Source organism: Dasypus novemcinctus, chromosome 14 (genome assembly GCF_030445035.2).
Source record: "Dasypus novemcinctus isolate mDasNov1 chromosome 14, mDasNov1.1.hap2, whole genome shotgun sequence".
Lineage (NCBI taxonomy): Eukaryota > Metazoa > Chordata > Mammalia > Cingulata > Dasypodidae > Dasypus > Dasypus novemcinctus.
In genome coordinates, this window is record NC_080686.1 from 95,280,099 (window position 1) to 95,303,405 (window position 23,307).

The 23,307-nt window shown below is 34.8% G+C and overlaps 1 protein-coding gene across 3 annotated transcripts in view; it reads left to right on the forward strand.

Moving 5' to 3' along the window:
- EFR3A (EFR3 homolog A) overlaps positions 1-23,307 on the forward strand; it is a 131,436-nt gene that overhangs the window by 65,088 nt on the left and 43,041 nt on the right. For all 3 annotated transcript variants that reach the window (XM_004464858.5, XM_071208034.1, XM_071208035.1), the window contains 5 exons: positions 2,361-2,439; positions 5,085-5,220; positions 7,830-7,997; positions 20,853-20,967; positions 21,931-21,982. In XM_004464858.5, the coding sequence (XP_004464915.1) occupies positions 2,361-2,439; positions 5,085-5,220; positions 7,830-7,997; positions 20,853-20,967; positions 21,931-21,982 (550 nt within the window). The remainder of the gene's footprint in view (positions 1-2,360; positions 2,440-5,084; positions 5,221-7,829; positions 7,998-20,852; positions 20,968-21,930; positions 21,983-23,307) is intronic.

Genomic DNA, 23,307 nt, shown 5'->3' on the forward strand with positions numbered 1-23,307 from the left:
AACCATAAATGTCTGTTTTAAGATAAAAATTAAGACCTAATTGTTTGGTGGGAATCTCCCATCAGATTTCCCTATAGTAGTATATCAAATCATACTACCCCTTAAGTTAAGTTTTTGGTGGAAAGATTATATATGTCTGACCTCCATGGTTCCAGTTTTCTCTATTGGATTTAAAAAGAAAAAAATAAGAAAAACCTTAATCTTTAGATTTAGGAAGTCCATAAAGATAAAGAGAGGATCTTAACAGCAGTCTAAGGGAACAAATAGTTCTGCTCTTGAGGAAATATAACTAGACTAAAACTTCCCCACTCTCCAAGCATTAGTGATTCACTTTTATCTTATCGCTGTTAACCCTAGCTGAAATGTAGAAAGCTGGTTTGTATATATACTTTGCAAACCCAAACTTTCCCTAAATCCTAAGGTCTTCGAGACTGAATGGGGGAGAGCAGAGAAATGTTAGCAAGTCATTTTTTCCACCGATCTGAAATAACATTTGCTAACCATTTTTATCAGTAATTGACACTTTGATCTTTTTTTTTTTAATCTCCTGTAGAGCAATTTAGGAGGGAAAGGGGAACTTAATTGATGGTCTTCTAAAATCTCAACATAATAATATCAAACGCTGACTATGTGCTATGTACTGTTCTAAGCATGCTTTGTGAATTAACATAATCCCCCCAAAACTCTATAAGTGCTATTATTAGTCTGCCTTTTACATTTGAGGAGAGTGAGGTACACTATGTAAATGAAGGGATACGCCATATCATGTATGGGAAAATAAATTCAGTGCAACTGGTATTTTCATAAAACTATATGTTTTCTAAGATAAATATAGAAGTATAGAAGCAAGAACAAAAAGCAAGTATATCCAATGAGATTTCTACAAAGAAGAAGGAATTTCATCCTACCAGATATTAGACTTAATAAGATAAAGGAGTATGGTAGGTAAATAGATCATTGGAACGGATTAACCAGAAATAGAACCAGTGACTATGAAAACAAGGTGTTGTATGACAGAGGAGGCATCACAAATCAGTGAAGAGGGTGGACTATTATAATTAGCTATCCATATGGGGAAAAAAAAATAGGCCTCATCTCACAACATCGTAGATAGAAATTCTATGCTTTTTAAAGATATATGTGAAAAACAATTTTAAAACTTTAATTGACCACATTTAAATAAAAATTTCTAGGCCACAGAGATAAAAACACAAAGTTATAGAGGCAAATCACATACTAGGAGAAGATATGTATAGTGTAATTTTCTTAGAATCCAATATCCCTAATATAAACTTTTTAATGCTCCAAATCAATTTAAAAAAGATTATCTTTAAAAAAAGTGTTTATTAGGCCTTCTCCCTCTTTGCTTCATGTCTCTTACATTCTCATACTTGTTCTTTGTTCTTTTGCTTTTCTATACTGTGTTCTAAAGGAAATTTCTTGAGATGTAGTCATTAATTCTCTTGTCATTTGTGCCAAATGTGATTAAACTGTTTTAAGTTTCTAGTTTCAGTACTACAGTTTTCATACATGAAAGCCGTATTTGATCATCTTTGATAAACTTTTACTCCATTGTCATAGTTTCAACACCTTTTCCCCCTCTCTTTAAGCATACAAATAAATTCGTTTTAAGTGTTGAATCCATTAATTCCAAGAATATCTCCAGCCCTCAAGGATTAGGTTCTGCTGCCTTTCACTCATTGTGACTTTTTATCTTGTATGTTCTGTGAATTTTAATTTTGAGTTCACATTCATTGTAACTTTATTTGTAGGAATTCTTTGAGGACTGAATTTATGGTGTGTTCCTTACAAGAGGTTTGGTGTTTGCTTCTGCTGGAGACATTGGTGCACTGTTATTTGGGCACCACTGTAAACTACCCTCTTGGCTTAGATTTTTGAGCCACATAGTGTGGCCCTGGTCAGAGCCTGGGTATGAGTGTATGGTAGGTTTCTCTGATGAGGCTTTTATCTTCTGTGGTTCTCCTCAGCCAAGGCTGAGACCTTTGAACTTCTCAATAGTCTCCCGCTGTAGAAGGTTCCCCTGGGTTTACTGAGGATGTCATTGTTTAGGGGTCATAAATTTATGAATTTCTGATCTGATTATCATATATATATATATATATATATATACATACACATATATATATACACACGCGCACACACATTTATATTCTAGCATTTTGTTGTTTTATGCCAGGCTGGGCAGTTGGGGCAAGTATGTATCATATTTTTGGAAATGGAAACCTTGACTTTATTTTAGATAATATCTTTTGATTGTTAAACTTTGTATGTTGTTGAGAGTTCTAGAGAAAGAATAAAAAAAGGGAATTCTCCAAGTAATTTTTTTTTATTATTTACAGGCATTTAGATCATCATAAACTATGGGATCCCAATGAATTTGCAGTTCACTGCTTTAAAATTATAATGTATTCCATTCAGGTAAGGTTTGGTTAAATATTAATTATTTATATATAAGTAATTTTGCATCTTTATAGCTATCAGGTTATCAAGCAGATATATAACACTATAGGATATACACTGGCATTGGAATTTATATTTATTTATAGCAGCATATAACTGATAGCAACATTTGATTATTTCATGGATTTGATTGTTTTAATTTCAATTTATCATAAAATTGATACAGTAATAATTCTTAGTTTATAGTTCAGCCTGTTTGCATAAAATAGTAAACTAGCTAGCTTTGACCAGAATTTAACATCTTTAAGGGATTACATAGGCATAGTTTCAAAATTTGTGAAAAAGGGAAAATATTTTGTTTAAACCTTATCTTTTGTGTTAAATTGATTTGTTGATGGTATAAGATGTTGTAATTAATAACTGGATTCCAAGATCAGACCAGGATTCACATCTAGGCCCTCCCTTAGAGTTTTTGTATGACCTTGGGCAAGTCCCTGATTTTTGAAAACTTATCTCATTTGCACTGTGAGGTGCACAGAGTAATTGAGCTAAGCCTACCTCACAAGACTGTGAGAATGAAATGGGATAATGCATATAAAGTGCTTAGAACAATGCCTGACACCTGGGCCTTTTATTGTCCTTATTGTTATAGTCACACTATATATATAAAAACCCTGGAGCCATCAATTTAGAAGTAGTAACAGCTATTTATTACACACTATTCATATGATAGACACTATTTTAGTGCTTTAACAAATTACTTCATTTACTTGTGACAATGATCCTATGAGGTGATTGCTGATATTTTTTAAATATTGGAGATGAGGCACACAGAGGCTAAGTAACTCTCTTAAACTGTGAGCTATTGAGTTATTAATATTAAGCAATGGAAACATAATTTGAACTTGGAGAAATCCATCTCTAGGGTTTATATAATTAACCACTAAGTTATATTATTGCTTCTTCAAGCTATTCATCCATTAACACTGCTTTAAACTTCAGTATAAGGGTGACTTTTACTGTAGTTTAATAATGCCTCAACAAACCTGACTTACAACCCATGTAGTCAAAAGTATAACATCTTTGCATTTTCAGTCCTTTTACTGTGCTCTTTTTCAATGCTTTATTTTATTCCTGAGTTGTTCCTTACAAGTAGAGCTAATATATGTTTTGGTTTGCTTGGGATAGGCCTGCTTTATGGAATTATGAAAAACACCCCCTGTCATTCTCCAGAAATGCCCTGGTTTGGACAGTGAAGCAAATGGCTACAGTATTTATAAGGCAGACTCTAATTACATACAGTTCACACATAAAAAGCATGCAGCTTCCTAGAAAAGATTTTCAGTTTCACTTTGTGTCTGAGTTGCTTCAATTTTAATGTAGTTTTAAATGAAACAAAAAATAAAGCTGGAAAGGCAAACGTGGGTTTTACATTATGTTGTTATAAAAAGTAGATGTGTTAGATCAGAAATGCAAGAAGTATGGGAGTGGATCTGGCGCCAAGCAGTTGAGTGCTTGCTTCCCACCTGGGAGGTTCTAGGTTCAGTTCCTGGTGCCTCCTAAAAAACAAACAACAAGCAAAACAAAGAAAATTCCAACTCTGGGGAGCTGATGTGACTCAATAGTTGAGTGCTGGCTTCCTACATATGAGGGTCCCAGGTTTAATCCCCAGTCCGCAGTACCTTGAAAGAAAGAAAAAAATACCTGGAGATGGTATTTCTGATGAGATGGAGGAGAATTTTTGCTTTTGACAGAGTAGCCGTTATGTGTAGGACACTGCTTAATAGTATAAAACCATCCATTAAAAAGGGGCAAAATAGGTGGTAGACATAGCTCATGGGTACATGTGTAAGTTTATGAAAACAAAACATTTCTCCTCTGTTAAGAAAAATCAAAGAATATTCACTGGAGTTAAACATTTTTCTAGCTATGCTTTTTTTTAAGCAGTTTTATTCATATAGTATGCAGTCCATCCAAAGTGTATAGTTAATGGCTCTTATAATAATTTTGATTAGGAGCTGATATTGTTCTCTGTGACTGACCAAATTAATTTACATGATAAAATCACTTTTGTAAATTGTGATACTTCTGATACCTTCTTTATTTAAATTTTTCACACAGACATTGATCAACTTTTCATTTTGACAGTGGCTCTTGAATAAAGTTTTGACTGTTTAGCAATGTTAGATAGTCACAATAAGAAATATTTATATAGTTTGGGTAAGGGATAAGAACTGTAAATATAAACTTTTTTCAGCAGCAATTTGTCTTATTAAATTACAAGAGTATTTACATGTTCATTTTGAAGGGTTGGAAATTATAGAGAAGTATAAAGAGAATGTACATTTCTCATAAATCTCTTAGAGGTGGCCAGTATTAACATTTTGTTATATATATTTCTAGCTTTATAAACTTTTTAAAAAGGTTAAATATTATTGAACACAATATTTTGCACCTTTTTCCACTCAATCTAGTATCCTTATTTATTCTTCAAAGTATGGTTTTTAATGGTTATACCTTATCCCTTAACATGAGTACTATAATGTATTTAACCTGTCCCCTACAATTGGACATTTAAGTTTCACATGCTTTTCTATTCTTTAGAATACCGCCAGGATGAATGTACTCATTTATACATCTTTGTATTATTTTGTTGCCTTTAGGCTCAGTATTCTCACCATGTGATCCAGGAGATTCTAGGACACCTTGATGCTCGTAAAAAAGATTCTCCACGGGTTCGAGCAGGTATTATTCAGGTTCTGTTAGAGGCTGTAGCCATTGCTGCTAAAGGATCCATAGGTGAGTACTAATAAAAAAAGTTTTCTGTAGGGATAACAGTGTATAGAAAACTTTTCTCTGAGAATATATCTACACATTTTTTTCTTTTTTAAAATTAAAAAAAAAATTTTTACTTTTTAAACATTTTTAAATTTGCTATAATTTCTCTTGAAATTTGGGTTCATTTGATTATTTTTAGATTTCTTTAGTGCGTAGTTCAGCATTTTACTCCAAGTCAGATTTCTTCTTCTCTACCTTCTTTTCTCCTAATAAAGGTTTTAAATAACAGTTGTGTGTTTGGGAGAATACAGATCTAAGAAACTTATAATTTACTTTGGGGTTTATACAACTTCACCTAATACTGTAATAAAGGCAGAATTTGATCAAATATTATAAGAAAACAGGTTCAGAGAGAGGTGGGAAAAATGATATAGCCCATTTTGGCTGGAATGTATGATGTCAGTGTGGAAGAAGTCAATGCATGGCTTTAAAGTTAAATTTTGGCAAGAGCATGGACTTAGTCTACAATCAAATAGCATTCTTTAAAGATTTACTGTAGTCTTTATCAGAGATGTCCTACAGGAAAATTCATCTGGCAGCAAAATATATAATGAGTTAAATAGAGGTAACAGGTGTCTGTCCTATGTAGGCATGATAGAAAAAATTGTTCTTGGATATCAGCTGTAGAGTCAACAGGGTTTGATAACTGATTGTGAAGGGGGAACAAGGAGAAAGGACAGGTCTACTAATATCATGACATATGTAATCACATATCATCTATATGTGATTAGAAGAATGGAAGGGTCCATAATAGAAGCATGGAAGTTAGGAGAATCTGGTTATTATTTCTTTGCTTCAAATTCAATGTATAAATATATCAACTAATGAAATATTCTAGCCTTCTTTTGATCCAGTTGTTTTAGTTTGCCAAAGGGCTGCCAATGCAAAGTATCTGAAATGGGTTTACTTATAAAGGGGATTTATTTGGGGTAAAAACTTAAAGTTCCGAAGCTGTAAAATATCCAAATTAAGGCACCATGAGAGGCGCTTTCTCACCAGCTGCCATATGTGGAAGCAGATGGCCACCGATCTCTGCTGAGGTTTGAGCTCAGTTGAGGGCATCCAGACATAGGGCTTATTTCTTTCCAGACCTCCTATATAAGTCTGTACTGTTCTACTTTCTTCTGAATTCAGTTGTAGCTATCAGGCCTTTAACAGGGCTTGCCTCCTCTTGAGCTGCTCCATGCGCCCAGCCGCTTGGGGCTTCCTGCTTAAGCAAAACTACTTAGGCAGGATCAAACAAGTTGGCTTCCTTTTCCTCTGTCTTTCTGTGTCTCTCTGTGCCTACATTTGTATCAGACGCAGCAAGGAAGCAAAGACTCTACCTGAGTCAAGCCTCACTGACAATGCAGTCAAAAGCCCTAAAATGATCTTATCAAGTAAACTAATCAAATGGCCCTCAACTGAATTTAACTCAGTCAAATGGTATCATACCCACAGGAATAGATTAGTTTAAAAAAATTTCTTTTTTTAGGATTCATAAACTAATCTCGGGGAGCAGATGTAAATCAAGTGGTTGAATGTGTACTTCCCATGTGTACAAGGTCCCAGGTTTGATCCCTGGTACCTACTGAAAACAAACAAAAAAAAACCCAGCTTTCATTGGGGAGCGGATGTGGCTCAGTAGTTGAGTGCCTACTTCCCATGTATGAGGTCCTGGGTTCAAACTCCGCACCTCCTACAAAAATAATAATAATCTCAAATTGCCACACCCATCATAATGTTCATAGATAATGTGGTATCAAATACAGACTTTTCATTATTTATCTTATAACTTATCTCAAAGAGATTGGAAGCAGGTTAGTTAATCGGAGAGTAATTTGAAAGATGATATGAAACACAGATGATGCATTGAATCATCACATTTATTATTGACTGTCTGCCATGCGTTAGTTACTGTGCTAGGCTCTGGGAATTCAAGGAAGCGTTTAGACATAGCTGTCTGCTCTGGAGACCCTAAGAGTTGAGAGTAGGAGACAGTGATAAAATCCACTAATTAAAATACAGTGTGATAGGTGCACTGATAGAAACATGTGGAAAGTATTTATAGAACTAAAAGCAGAAAGAAAATTCTATTTACATGAATCTGCTGAATTGGCGAGTTTCTTTCTAATAATTAAGATTCTTTTTTCATTCTCAGAAGGTACAAAATCTTCTGTACTGTAATGAGCTATTTTATCATAATCTTGTGGATTCTGACCCAATAATCAAGTTAAATATTTTCCTAGTACACATTATGAGTAGGTAATATTAGGTGGAAAGTTTTAGGTAAATCTTAAATATGTAAATGCGTTTGTGTTGTTTGTTTCAGAGTTTCAAACAGTGAGTTATCCATAGATGCCCAAATATTTGTTATATCTAGGTGCTTTTCATTTACTTTTTTTTTTTTACAGATTTATTTATTTCTCTTCCCTTACCCCCCATCCTTGAAACTGATTAATTCTTAAATTGGTAATTAATTCCAACTTCTTAGAGAATAACCAAAAATCCCTGTTGAGAAATAATGAGAGGTGATTTTGAGTATACGATACTGGAAAAGTGTATCTGCTCACATAAATAATCCGTTACAGGTCCCACAGTGCTGGAAGTCTTTAACACCCTATTGAAGCATCTGCGTCTCAGTGTTGAATTTGAAGCAAATGACTTACAGGGAGGATCTGTAGGCAGTGCCAACTTAAACACAAGCTCCAAAGACAATGATGAGAAAATTGTGCAGAATGCTATTATCCAAACAATAGGTGAGTAAATTTTACTCTTCAAACCTCGTATGTAAAACAATGACTGAAAAAATATAAAGTTCTTAACCAATGGTACTTGGCTTTTATAATGTATTTGTCAACGATGAATAATAGCTTACACTTTGTAGAAACTTTTTATTTGAAAAATAAGCATAAGACTAAGATAAAGAATACTATATTCCCCTTACTTAGATTCATTTTACTACATGTACTTTTTCATTTACTCTCACTACCCCCAACTCCCTACATACGTATGTGTAACTATACAGTTGATCCTCATTATTGACAGAATCTTTATTTATGAATTTACCTAATTTATTAAAATTTGTCACTCTAAAGTTAGTACTTGCAACACTTCTGTGGGTCACTCACAGACATTTAACAGTGGTTAAAAATTTGAGTTCTCCAACACACATTCCCAGCTGAAGTTGAATAAGGTGATGCTTTACTTTTCTGTTTTTGTGCATTTTTTTGAAATTTCACTTTTAAAATGAGCCCCAAACGTAGTGCTGAAGTACTGTCTAGAATTCCTAAGTGCAGGAAGGCAGTGATGTACTTTTTACAGAGAAAGTATGTGTTAAATAAGCTTCATTGAGGCATGAATTGTAAAGCTGTTGACTGTGAGTTCAGTGTTACTCAGTCAACAATATAGACGTTAAATAAGGTTTATTTAAATAGAAGCACACCTGAAACAAAGCTTTTAATAATACGGTAATGCAGATATTGTCACTGGAGTCTCACAAGAGCCTAACCCTGTATTTCTCCTCGGAGCAATTGTTCAGTACTTGGTAATTCAGTGTTCAAAGCAACTTCATAGAACATGACTACTGTAAATCATGAGAATTGACTGTATTTTTCTTCTAAACCACAAGATAATAAGATATATATTATGGCCCTTTACCCCTAATTATTTCAGTGTCTTTTTCTAAAGAATAAAAGTATTTTCTTACATAATCAGTACAGTTACCAACATTAATAAACTTAAGATTGATACAGTACTTTAATTGATCTTCCATATTTAATGGAATATGTCCTTCATAGCATTTTTTTCCTTGGATATAAGATCCAGTCTAGGATCATATTCCTTTGGTCCTTGAGTTCCTTTAGTCTGGAACATTTCTGTTATGATATGGGCAGTTTTTAAGAGGACAGCCCCCCTCCCCTTTTTTAAAAAATGGAGTTCTCCCTTTGGTTTTATCTGAGGTTTCCTCATGAGTGAATTTAGGTGGTGCATTCCTGATTGGAATACCACCTAAGTGATATTTTCTTTTCAGAATATCACATCCAGAGGTGCACAGTGTGCATTTGCTCCTCATTGGTGATATTAATTTTGATCACTCAATCAAGGTGTTGTCCTCTTTCTCCACTGTATAATTTTTATTTTTTTTCTTGTACATAATAAGCATTCTCTAGGAATACACTTACAAATTGTGTGGGATATTCTGCTGTTCTTCAAAAATTCCTCCTAGATTTAGCATCAATTCATAATTCTTGCTTGAACCGGCTTTTACCATCATGGTTTGCAAATAATGGTTTTTAGTCTCTAGCACTCGGTGGGCACTGTGAGCAAGAGCCTTTTTCCCTCTCCTGTGTATATACATAGGTATGTTTGTATTTATCTATTTATTAGTGGCAAGAATTCATCAATTTCCATGTTTTATGGTTTATAATTTATTACTGTACTTAATTATTTTGGTTCTCAAATTGTCCCAGATTTGACCAGTTGGAACCCCTTTAAGCTGCCTCTGTATATTTGTAATAGTCTCCCAATTTTTTTTGAGCTCTGCCTTTTATAAACTATTCCAAGCTCACCTAATAATTTCTGTTCTCTGCCACAGCTGTGCTCAGCCATTTCTCCTAGAATCTATGGTTCCTTTTAGTGGGGAATGGGATTAGGCACAGGAGTTCCTAACAAGGAGTCCATGAGCTTGAACTGAAATTCAACAAAAACATTCTTGTAGGGATGTGTTGTTGTGGGTGAGATATATTTATTAAATAATACAAAGTAAAGTGCAGACTTAGTAAAGGGTGCATGGTTTTCACCTGACTGGCAAAGGGATCCATGGAACAAAAAAGGTTAAAAACCCCTAGATTAGGAGATTAGTGACCCAGATCTCAGGGCTGATACCGTGACTTCAATACTGTATGCTTTGGGGCTGAGTCAGGGGAGGGCAGTGGTCAAAGTACAGAAGGTGAAGAGTTTCCTTAAAAAGTTTAAATTAAAATTTTTTTAAAAGCCATGAGAATTTTGTTTGGAAAATAATCTGCTGGAATATAAATAGAAATTAAAGCAAGCAACTTGTTTTTCTACTTTAACCCCCTGATCCCTGATATCTTCTTTAGAATACCCAGGTGACATTTTAATTTAAGTGTATGACTGCATTATGATACGCTATGATAATTCCAAAATTGGGTTGCATTCCTGGGGTTTATTACCTAATTTCTAATGATTACTAATAATTTCTACTAGTAGTAGAGTTATGTGTAAATTTATACTAAAGCTCAGCTTATGACTTTTATCTGGGCAATTTTCCCACTTGCAAACTACTTCTTTATAATAATTGTTTGGAATATTTAAAACCAAGTTTCTTATTATCATTTTGTTTCTAAAGTTTTGTGTAAATGAATTCAAGTGTTATGCATCCCCACTCAACTCCCATTTCATGAGTGTATCTGTTGTGGAATTTAAGAGAAGTTCAATTATTCGAGTATAGAGAGGCCAGGACTCAGGAATGATTTTGAGAAGGAAAAATGGTTTATTGACGGCCGGCCGGACTCGGGAGCTTTCTGTTTGAATCCCGAGCCCGGAACAAGATTTTCAAACGTCTTTTATACAGAGAGGAAAGGCCAAATGGTCCCTTTGTTTCAGTTCTCAATAGGCTTCAATTAGCATATATCTCTTTCACATCTTAGGTAAGCTTTTAGCAAGGACTCCAGACATTTTAGATAAGCCTTGGTTTTTGCATTTCCCCTAAATACTTAAAGTTTATAGCCCTTGCTTTGTTAAACATTTCCTGGGACTGGAGCCTGCTGGTCCCTAAGAGCAGGACTGCAGCCTCTTACCGTTTCACACCCACAAGTCAAACAACTTCGTTATCTCTGAAGAGACAAAGAGCCTTCCACCCATAGCCCACATCATTCCCCCCCTTTGTCAAAGTTTACTTGCTAAGCTTTGGCATAATTATTGTTGTAGCTATGAGGTGGATGACTGTTTGTTGTCTTGACTGATTATTTATCAGTCTTTAGTACAGCATCAAGGACCGTTTTTAGAAGTTTAGAACTTTTCATTCTGGACAGCAGAATCTTGGGCAGGGGCCTCCCGCAGTTATTCTGCTGCCACTGGCACTCACGTGGATTTCCAGTCAGGTTCCAGATCCATCTATTACTTTTATTTTACTCTTAAAGAGTTTACACCTTTAATTTAAAAGGGGTGCTGAAGGGAGACGATCTCTTTTCTGTAACTGCTTCCTGCTGGCCATGGGCTGTAGTCATTGCCTAATAAGGTGTAAAAACTCTTTAATTTATTCTAACTGGAGGAAGATGGATCTGGCATTCTGTACGAAGTTGGATGAAGTTTTCATATGGTTAATAAGATGTTCACTCTGAAAGAAACAAACTTAATTAAAAATTTGGAATACCCGTTTTTAAAAGAGGACACATTGGATTACAGAGATAGACAAGATTAGATGCCTATAAAGATGACATTCCTTAAAAGCTGGTGGGAACAGCATATATATTCTTTTTTAAGTTATCCATCTTTAGAGAGAAATTGCAACAGACACTTAGCTTTGTCTGAAGACACATTCCAAGCTGTTCAATGATTGACACTCATTCGCTCTGTCAGATGCTCCTGGTGAACTGGCACTCCTTGGGCAACTGGCTTCACTCAGGATTAGAACACTAATTTGGAAATACTCTTAGTTTTCACCTGTGGGAGTGAGCAGAACTACAGAATAAAGATTTTTACACCTTGGTTTTCATTGTACAATTTCTAGCAATTTTGACTTGTTCAATAGGTGACTCACCATCAGCAAGCAAGCCTCACTTTTGCTAACTGAGACTGGCTGAGACTGCCACCTTATTCTATAGACATGTTATTAACTGTTTAGAAAATGATTTTACCAGGAATTTAACATGTCTAATATACTTCTGCACTTGATCCAAAATAGAAAAGATAACATTACAATTATTAGGCATATATTTAGTACAGGATAAAAGTACAGCACTTAATATTAACTAATGTATTACTTAATGCATAAGGATTCAGTGTTGCCATTATTAGTTTTGAGTTTCAGGTTTGTAATACTTTACATGTTATCTCTCCATGAGAGCAGGCCCTAATGCCAATTGTGTTTAAGTTTTACTTACAGTCTCCTGGTATCATGGCTCCACTTAGCATGTTCTTCAACGCAGTGAGCAAGTTGCAGCATCCTTCCAGTATTCCAGAGATTTTCCAGTATTCTACTAGCCTGGTGCATAGTGCTCTCTGGCACCATGGAACAGTGCCAGTCTGGAGGCGATATCCATTGTACACTTGGCTGTACCGAGTCATTATTGGCTGCAGGAGCTTGAAACTGCAATATAGTTTCCATCAACTTCAGGAGCAGAACCAGAGACTGATATAGCACATATTTTTAATTGAGGGGTCAGTGACCAGCCTAGCCAATAACTCACATGGAGAGGCCACCTGTAATGTATACAAGGCCTGGTTCGAATGCACAAGAGTTTGACAATGTTAAAGTCTATTCCTTGTTTTATATATATTTTAAACAACTTAACGCAATACATATATCAAATGACCATCTACTTACACAATTTTACTATGAAGATAACAGTAGGTACTTCACTTTAGTAATAGAGGAAAAATATTATTTTTCATTGTTAGAATGAAAACAGAATATTTCCAATAGAATCAAGACAACCTTTTATTACCATTTACTTAAATGTGTATTTTGCAGTGGCCTTCAGACAGGTTTATTATCATGAAGTTATTTCTGCTACCAATACCAATCTAAGTTTCTTTAGTTAACAATAACTTCTACAACTAGAACTATTTAAACATTTTCAGTTTGGAAGATGTTTTACAAACTCTTTATAATTGACTATAACCACATTGAGTAGCCACCTCATGTTTAAATAAACTTACTAAATTACAATTACCAATGAAAGAAATTTACTCTCTATTTAAGAGAGCATATCTACAATCTTTTCCCTTTAGCCTAATTTCACCAATGTGAACCTACATTTTTCACTTACAATTTTCATTACTGTAAAGATTTTGTACATATGTTAATTTAGTTTATAAATTAACTATGGGAGATTACACTCAAGTTAAATAAAATTGAAACCATAATAGTTTATGCAAGGAATGTTCTCTTTTTCCCTTACAGGAAGCTAAAAACTTCTTTTCTTTAAGTTATGAAAATTATTAATTTAAAAGCATAACTGACTACCAGGTTTTAAAACACATGCATACTGATTTCCAGGTTTCAAAACACATTACACAATTACTTAATTTTTTAAAATCATAACCCAGGAAAGATCTCTCCATAGTTTTTATGGACTTTCCTTTACTTACTGAAATTTGTTAATAGAGCCACTAATTACCTTATTTTGTTGGAAAGAAATTTTCTGGAAGAAAATAAGGCTCACCAGATTGTGGAGAAGAAAATACTTTATTCTCAATCTTGCAAGAAGGGGCGCAGAGCCAGATATGGCTGGTGCCCCGAACAAAGAAAAATGACACAATTTATACCCCTAAGCCTAGCATGCAAGCTCTTCCTGTTTTTCCATAGATTGGATACTTCAGAAGTTACAGCTTATCTGAGATTTAACTTTCCCACGCAAAAGTTTGATTTAACTGCTTCTTCTATCACATTCCAACCATTTTAGTTTTTACCTGCTCCCCCCCTTTGTCAAATAAGGAATAGAATTTAGTGCTGAAATGGCACCGACTTAGTTAGCTCCTTCTTGGGCATCCTTCCACTGCCCATAGGACTGGCCTAAACTGGTCTCCTCCACTGCTGTCCAACCCGGGAGTGGGAGACTGAGGCAGCAGGCCGCCGGGTTACATCAATATTTTTCTTCTGTGAAAATTAACCTAATCTTTGTTTTGTTTTTTCCAATTTATGGCTGACAAAGGTTTAAACTGGGAAATTACCAGGCAAACTGATTCTTAATTCCCTAGCCTAGTAGATAGGTTTAATCTGCCACACCTAGTCTTGCCTTAAAAGCTCTTGCAAAGAGGAGGCCCTTTCCCAATTGTTTCCATAATCAGATTTCTATGACTTTTTCATCCTGCTTAGTTCAATTTGGGCTTTAAGAATATTTATAAATATAACTGCATATTTAATTTTCAACAATTTGAGCAAATAGGCAGACATGAATAGTTTGGCACAACAACATGACTTTAGTTACTTTAAACTTTTCAAAGACTTTTGAAACTCTTCTTAACTTGCACTATGACCATGCAGCTTACCACAAGAATTTTCTTTCCCACTCAATGGATTGTAATAACCAAAATGTTCTCAATGCCTCAGCACCACTTTGTTTCAGAACTTTACACTTTACTTTGAAATCAGCAGAATTTTGGATAAGCCACAAGATTAACTTTATATATTTACCGAGGCTATTTGAAGCCTCAGGGAGACAGACTGCTTTCTCTCATGAATTGCCACTCTTAGGAACACTGACCGTCAAGGCAGGAGACTTCTCCTCCTCCACCCCCCTTTTTGATTTTGGAGATAATAAAACTCCAGTGGCCATTTAACCTTATTCTATCAGGCAGCAATTTATTTAGTTTACACTTGAATTCATGAGAGAAAGGGTTACTAATACCAGAAGAGGAGACAGTGATGTCCCAGCTCTTCTCAATTATGAAATAACCACAGGCAAAGGCAAAGGGGAGGTTAGGCCTGAAGCAACCATAAACAAAGGAAAGGTTAGTGTAGAATTTACACTTAAATAATAGTTTCAGGCTAAATTCACCCAGCTATAATCTCAGTTATTGTCTTTCCACTGTTTTACAATATAAATGCATTTATAAATGATTTTAACTCTTAGTTACAGTTTTTATTAATTTTTTAAAACCTATTAATTTTATAACACCTTTAAATACCTTTCATTCAACTTATAACATATTAAATGAACTTAACCATTACTTTAATTTTTCCTTTAAAGTGAAAGAATAAATCTCTTGCAGTTAGTTTGAAATAAAAGGCTACTTTTCAGGATTTGATTTCTAGAACATAAAATGTTCTTTTAAAAGAACTCTTCTTCAAACATTGAGGATATGATGAGGTTAAAGCACAAGAAGCTATTGATAAAATATTTTCTTTGTATATTGATCTTATTCAATTTTAATCATAAAAATTTCCCTTCCACAAACCTTCTACACTTTCAGTATTCATTCAGGTTCCGTCCCACACTCTACTCTTTCCAATAATCAATCATTTTATCTTAGGACAAAATCATCTTCTGTTTCCTTAACAATAAAAACCCACTCCATATATCCCACATACTAAGTTACCAGGCAAACTTCTTACAACATATAATTGCCATTAATACTAACCAAGTTTGTTAAAATAATGAACTTTTCTTCACTTTAAATACTTAGTAGCATGTAATACCAGAAACAGTTTTTTGGAAGCAAGTTGGCAGGGGAGATTGGCTGCCGAATAAGTTTGTTATAAAATTGCCTTTTATTATTATTATTATCAATTCAGTTTTGTTAAATAATGACTTTCTGCAATTAGCCACTTAAATACCTTAAACAATGCTTTGTAAAACTTTTATAATTATTTATACCCTTAATACAAAGTTTACCTTCACAGAACACATTCTCTTACTTAAGGTTACTACAATACCTTCTTACTACAATACCTTCTAAGAACCTGAGCAGAATGCAAACGTATTTTGGCTTTGACACCCTAAGGAGGGAACTTTACTGCATTTATTCTGATTCTGCTTTTCACCTCCTTCACTTCCCCCCCTTCCAGGCAGTCGGGTGCACAACAAACAGGAATGCGGCTTATGAATAGAAGGGTGGACTCACTGGAAAGGGGCAAGCCGCTCCCCCCTTTCCAGCTTTCAGCCAAAATGGGCAGACAGAACCTACTCAAATTTGGCAACTCTCCCAGGAACCCAGCCGCCCTGACTGGGACATTCCCAACAGACTTGGGTGCTTGGCTCGGACACAGATGGCCTCCAAGCCCCGGCAAAGGGCCAGACCAGAGACAAGACACCAGAACATGCACAAACATCTAGACTCCGCAAACATCCAGACTCCTCAGCTTTTGCCCCAGAATCATTTCACCCCCTTGCCAATGGCAAGGGAGGGCTCCAGCTCAGCTGTAATTTTACTTCATGTAAGGACACAACTCCAACACTAACATTGAGCTGACACAGACAGAAGCACAAAGGTCACTAATCTGACTCACAAGTTTATATATTTATTTTCACCACGGCTGCCCCCACAGCCATCACAAACCTCAGAACACTTAACATTTGGTATAAAGCAAATTCATTCACAAATTAGCACCATAACAAAAGATTTCAGCTAGACTTTTCCACTGTTTAAACTTTACACCCAGACCAAGCTCCACCAGAAAAGCCGATCCATTTTCCTGTAACCAAGTTTTGTTTTCCTTAATCTAGACCAATTTCCAGGATATTAGGACTCGAACCTATAAATACCCTTCCTATTAAAATCGAGACTCCACTCCTTTAGTGGATATAAGACCAGTACCAGATTCTAACATGCAGTTAGACAAACCCAAAACACCAGGGCTTTTCCCCGGTTTTCCTCCTTTTCCCAAGCCTAGAGAGAACGGCTTCCCCCCAGCGTTCTGGGGCTACTAGGGTTCTCTCGGGAGGTGATCAGCCTCCCCTTCCTAGCAATTAAAGCTAGGGCCTTCCAGACTCTGCTCACCCGGGGAGTCTTACCTTCTTCCATGTTCGGAGTTCTTTTTCGTTCCCAGAATCTTTCTCTTCAGACCTTCCATTGCCCTCGATTTTTGTCGGGAAGATTCTGGTGGAGCCCACATCTTTTCTGGATTAAATTTAATCCAGGGGCGCCCAGATTTGGGGTTCACCCGAGTCCTCCCGGCTTCCTCGGGGATTTGGAAGGGGCAGCAAAATGCTACCGTCTCTGGCCTTCATTTTTGTCCTGCCGCGGTCGCCATTAATGTTGTGGAATTTAAGAGAAGTTCAATTATTCGAGTATAGAGAGGCCAGGACTCAGGAATGATTTTGAGAAGGAAAAATGGTTTATTGACGGCCGGCCGGACTCGGGAGCTTTCTGTTTGAATCCCGAGCCCGGAACAAGATTTTCAAACGTCTTTTATACAGAGAGGAAAGGCCAAATGGTCCCTTTGTTTCAGTTCTCAATAGGCTTCAATTAGCATATATCTCTTTCACATCTTAGGTAAGCTTTTAGCAAGGACTCCAGACATTTTAGATAAGCCTTGGTTTTTGCATTTCCCCTAAATACTTAAAGTTTATAGCCCTTGCTTTGTTAAACATTTCCTGGGACTGGAGCCTGCTGGTCCCTAAGAGCAGGACTGCAGCCTCTTACCGTTTCACACCCACAAGTCAAACAACTTCGTTATCTCTGAAGAGACAAAGAGCCTTCCACCCATAGCCCACATCATATCCATATACCAGATCCAGAGCTAGAGTTCCATGAAAGATAGGACTCATTTGGTTGAAGTGAAGGCATTTGGTTGATCTGCTCATTACCTCTTTCACCTACAGTTTCTTCTCACACATAGAAATTGTCCTCATGAGGGCAAAGGCCTAGACCTGTTCAACGCACTGTCTTACACATAGTAGTTGCCTAAGACTTTTGGATTGACTGAAAAGACAAAATATAGGATAAAGTCCATTATTAACATGAAATCTCTGTAAAGCCGAGACATTCTATTGATATATAGGAATCTAGCTTCTATGATGATTTTTAAACTTACTTGGATTATTTATGGGTTTTCTGTGACATTCTAAAATTGTATATCAAATCAGCCAATATTGTTTTCATGAATTCATTTAAATTACTTTAGTGCTTTCTGATTAATTCAGTGTTACTGTTTCACTCTAGAATATTTGGTTTCTCAAGTATTTTTTTAATAATATATATAGATAGCTGACTCCAGCAATATTTCTGTGACATAACACATCCAGAATAACATGTGAGAATTAAAACATGAGAGAAAAGAAATGCAGTGGGCCACAAGAAGATTTTTTATTTTTTTTAAATCACATTTCTGATTTCCTTGATGTTTTCTTTTAGAAGTTCTCAGTGTTCTAGTAGCTGTTAGCTCATGTGGATATTCCTGTTGGTTGTTGATGAAACAGCAGCTGCTGTAGCTTTTTCTTTCTTTTAAAGTAATCTCTAAAGTTCTTCTTTCTTTTAAAATAATCAAGAGCATAACTTCCTTCTGTACTTTTTATGGGGCTCAGTAGCATTTCTGTTTGGAAATTCAAATGGGTACAGAGAATGACCTGCTTTTGAAGAAGACTTTGTCCTCACAGTTGATCGTGTTGAAGATTCCTGCCCAATTTTAAGTTTAAAAAGAAATTTTAAACTATAAAGCATAAATTAATCATATCTTTTTCCTATATGATTATTTTCAGTTTTTTATCCATCTTATTATCTTTAATTAACCATATTCTTGAGAGAGAAAAATGGAAGTGTTTTTCATTAGGGCAGTGATTTCCCAAACTTTCCCGTACATTTAAATTATCTGGGGATCCTAAAAAGTCCTGATTCCTGGGCTCCCACCCCCTAGGTCTTTTTTTTTTTAATTAGTTCCAAGTGCTGCCTGAGCATCAAGATTTTAAAAGCTCCTTAGGTGATTCTCATATGCAGCAAAGTTTTGAAACCACTGATTACACTTTTTTTACACTTTTGAAAAGCATGAGGTAGGACCATAAATTAATGATACAAGTGTTGTCCAATACAGGGAGGTATGATGGTGCTTATTAACTCTTTAAGCTTCCAGAAACACTACAGTTGGCCAGTCTTGTGTCAGTGGCTTTAGTAAACGGAAGTACATGCTGTTATATCCTTATGGTAATGACTGACTTGTTTGGAACAGAAAATCAGTGTCCAGTTTTGTTTATTGTAAGAAGCATATCTAATTGTTTGGTTAAAAGCAGCTTATGTGGGGAAGTATAGAACAATAATAGCCCAGGCTTTGGAAATAAATAGGCCCTACCCCAAACCTTAATATTAGCTGTGTATGAATTCTTGGATAGGTCTTAACCTCTCCTAACCTTATTTCCACAAGAGGAAACTGGGTTACTAATAGTCCTTATCAAGGTTTTTGTGAGGATCTCAATACAAAGAAACTTCCTAGCCTACAGATATGTGTTTCTTATTTGTTAGGTAGAAGAATAATGTTTATGCAGATTGAGTAATGTTAAGAGCATGAGATTTTTTTATTGAAAACAGGAAAACTATATGATAATGGTAAATGACTTTTATCCCTCTCTAAATAAACTCCAATAATAAAGAGTTCAGTTATAAAATCTCTTTAAATCAGAGTTCAGTTGGAAAACAAATTTATTCATAAAAAAATATTGAAAATGCAGAAGGTTCTGTGATGATTATGTTGCATTTTAAGAAATGAACAAAAACAGCCTTGCTTTTATATAGAAAAATGAAGCAAGAAAATTTGAGGTTTGAGTAAATGATAATTAAATTGTAAGTTCTTTGTGACCAGAAAGTAAACTATCAAAAGCTACAGCAGATAATTTTGTTTTGTTTTGTTTTGTTTTCATTTATTTTTTTATAGATTTTTTAAAAATTTTAAGATACCTGGATAATTCAAAATATTACATTAAAAAATATAAGAGTATCCCATATACTCCCACTCCTCACCACCCCACACTCCTTTCACATCCCCAAATTCTTCCATCAGTGTGGCACATTCATTGCATTTGATGAATACATTTTGGAGCACTGCCACACAGCATGAATTATAGTTTGCTTTGTAGTTTACACTCTCCCCCAGTACATTCAGTGGGTTATGGCAGGATATATAATATCCTGCATCTGTCCCTACAATATCACTCAGGACAATTCCAAGTCCTGAAAGTGCCCCCATATCACACCTCTTCTTCCCTCTCCCTGCCCTCAGCAACTCCCATGGCCATTGTCAGTGATACAGTTTCTTCCATTGCTAGAGTCACAATAATTCTATAGTAGAATACCAGTAAGTCCACTCTAATCCATGTTTTATTCCTCCATCTGAGGACTCTGGGATGGCGATGCCACTTCCGCCTCTAACTTGAGAGGGGTCTAACTCCCACATGGCTGATGAGTGGAATTCTCCCCCTTGCAGTTGTAGACTCTCTCAGTTCCCTAGTGTGGTGGTTGACCATCCCCACCTCTCTGTTACTGACATGGGCATGTCCAACAAACTGGAGAATAGGTAAACAGCAGATAAATTTAAAATATCTTCAAAACCCAGGAGTTTAAGAGAAAAATGACAAGTGATTATTATTATTTTTTATGTCATTGAATTATCTATGTGAATTAACCCATGAGATTAAACTGTAATCCTGGCTGGTTATAATGACATTGTGAAAAATTTGAGCTGTCCAGGGAAGCCAAAGGTGGCCTAATTACTGCCTTTTCTCTCAGGACAGGAATTTAGGCTCATGATATGTGAACAAGTATTTCATAAAAAATACTACCAAAAAGATTTTTTTCCCTTTATGATAGCTTCAGAATTATGTACTTAAAGACATTGTTTTACCAAGTATTGAAAGCTTTTTTAATGATATATAATAATTATGTCATGTGTGAAAGTAAACTTTTTTTAATTTGTAAAATTTATCTTAATATTTTTATAGGCTTTTTTGGAAGCAACCTACCAGATTATCAGAGGTCAGAAATCATGATGTTTATTATGGGGAAAGTACCTGTTTTTGGAACAACTACCCATAATTTGGATATCAGTCAACTAGGGTATGCAATTCTCCTGTGTTCTTAACCATGAATTCTAACTTCATCTTCGGTTAAATTTTGTCTTAAAGAAATCTAGAAAATGTTAGTTTTGTTTTTCAATCGTGCACTAAATGTCCTATGGAAAATAGCTGGTATTTTTTGGTACTAGGTTGCCTAGCAATTAATTCAACAATTGCATGCTTTTAGAATTAATTTTTAGTATATCATACAGTCTCAAATTTTCTGTGACCTATATTGACCAGGTAGAAGGTTTGTTTAGCCTGGACCTTGGCATATGCATACATATTTAGGGTAAAGTTTCAAGTTTCTTGTAAAATTTTAAAGTTAATGTCAGTGTAGAAAGAATGTTCACTTACTCCTATAATTCTAAAAACTGAAAGTAATTTTGAAGATCATTTGTTCTGACCCCTCATTTTATAGGTTTGATTTGATTTTACAGCATGCTAATACTTTAGTTTGGGAATAATTTTACTTGATTTGCTCATTTGAGAGTGTCTTGGTCTTTGGCTATATTTCTTTGACCATTAATTAGATGACCTTTTATCCATTTGTTAATTCTTTTTTGATTGTTTGCTGTCACCTACTTATTGCTGCGTTGCATCAATATTAAATTTGTCTATTTTATTTGAAGTATTTTCTCCAATTTGTAGTTTCTTTTAATTTGAGTCATTTAATGTATGATCATATGATTTCATTTCATGTATTCATATGCATGTGTCTGTTTCCTTTGAGAGTCAATAACTTTTTAATTCTTTTTGCTTTGAATTTGCTTTTTTTTCTTTTGCATTTAACTTTTTAATCCATGTAAAATTTATTTTAGAGTATAAAGTGAACCATAACATTAACTATTTTGAAAGTAAAGTCTATGTAGCCAATAATCAATGAAGAGTAATATAAGTAAATGAAGTAACATTAATGTTAATTATTATTAATAAGATAATAGCAGTATTTTATATATTTTAGGGATTTGGGAACCAGGCGGATTCAGATAATGTTGCTGAGATCTTTACTTATGGTAAGGCATTTAGGACAAGTGAAGGACACAATGACTGTAATTTTTGAGAAGTTTAAATGAATAGCTTCACATTATCAACATAATTTTCTTACATAGTAAGATACTGTGTATCATTACTTTTTTCCTCATTTTATATATTTAAATATTTGGCTCTTCATTTTATTTTATGATACTATACTTTTTACTGTTTATTCATCACTTCAATCTTTATATTTGATCTTTACAATGATCAAACATACAGAGGATGGAACTATTGCCAATTTATAGGCGATGAAGCTGGCCTCAGAAGCTTGATAGAAGGAACTGAGGAGTTTCACCATAGTAATTGAGCTTAAGAGTAGAACTTAGACTTGATATCACACTATTCCTTTCCATATCACACTAACTGTGATTTAAAATTTGGAGTGGGTATAAATACCTGATCGGGAAAAACGTACCCCAAAAGTGAGGTCCTATAGTTACTCTGTAATGATTGATTCATGACATCCAACATGATGCCAAGAACAAGTGAGAGCTAGTTTTGGGGGGCAGTGTGTCCTTTCTGTAACCAAACCAATACCTTTTACATGATCACAATTTTTTTTTAACATTTTATACATACTGATAAATCTAGAAAATGTCTGCTGTGGTTTGATTTCTAGTTCTGTTTTTGGTGCTTGTCATGCAGAAGTTTTAAATTATAATATAACCAGATTTTTCATTCCTTTTCTATGTACTTTGTGTTTTTTTTTGCATCTTGCAAGAGAACTCCTTCCTTGCCTGCTCTGATGACATAAGCACATTTATTTATATTTTCTTATAAAAGGTTTAAATTTTGGCTTTCCATATTTAGATCTTTAATCTGAAGTTTGTTTTTGTAAGTGATGTGAATCACATATATTTTTAATTTTCCTTGGTGAGTAACCAATTGACCCATCAATTTCCCTGCTGATTTATAAAATCCCTGTCATCCCATAGTAAGTGCCCAATTGTAAATGTTAAATGTTCTATATCTGTTTTTACTCCAAAAAATAAAATAGAAAAAAAAGAAAGCCCTTGAAATTTCACTTGGTCCTAAGTATTTATATTAAACAAATTCCCTAAGTAAACTTTGCCTCTAATCCTAATTAAGTACCTAATTGAGTGACTGTGGTATGGTTAAATTGTTTAGTAGCATTTGAGAAAATGCTTAAAAACTTTTTTATTTAGAAAATAAAGATGCACTCATAAAAGTCAGATCAGGTAACTAAAAAAATTGAGCTTTCCAAATTGAAAATATATTCCCATTAACCATTTGCTTAATTTAAAATGAAATAATAATTTGCTAATTTAAACTTGAAATTTGC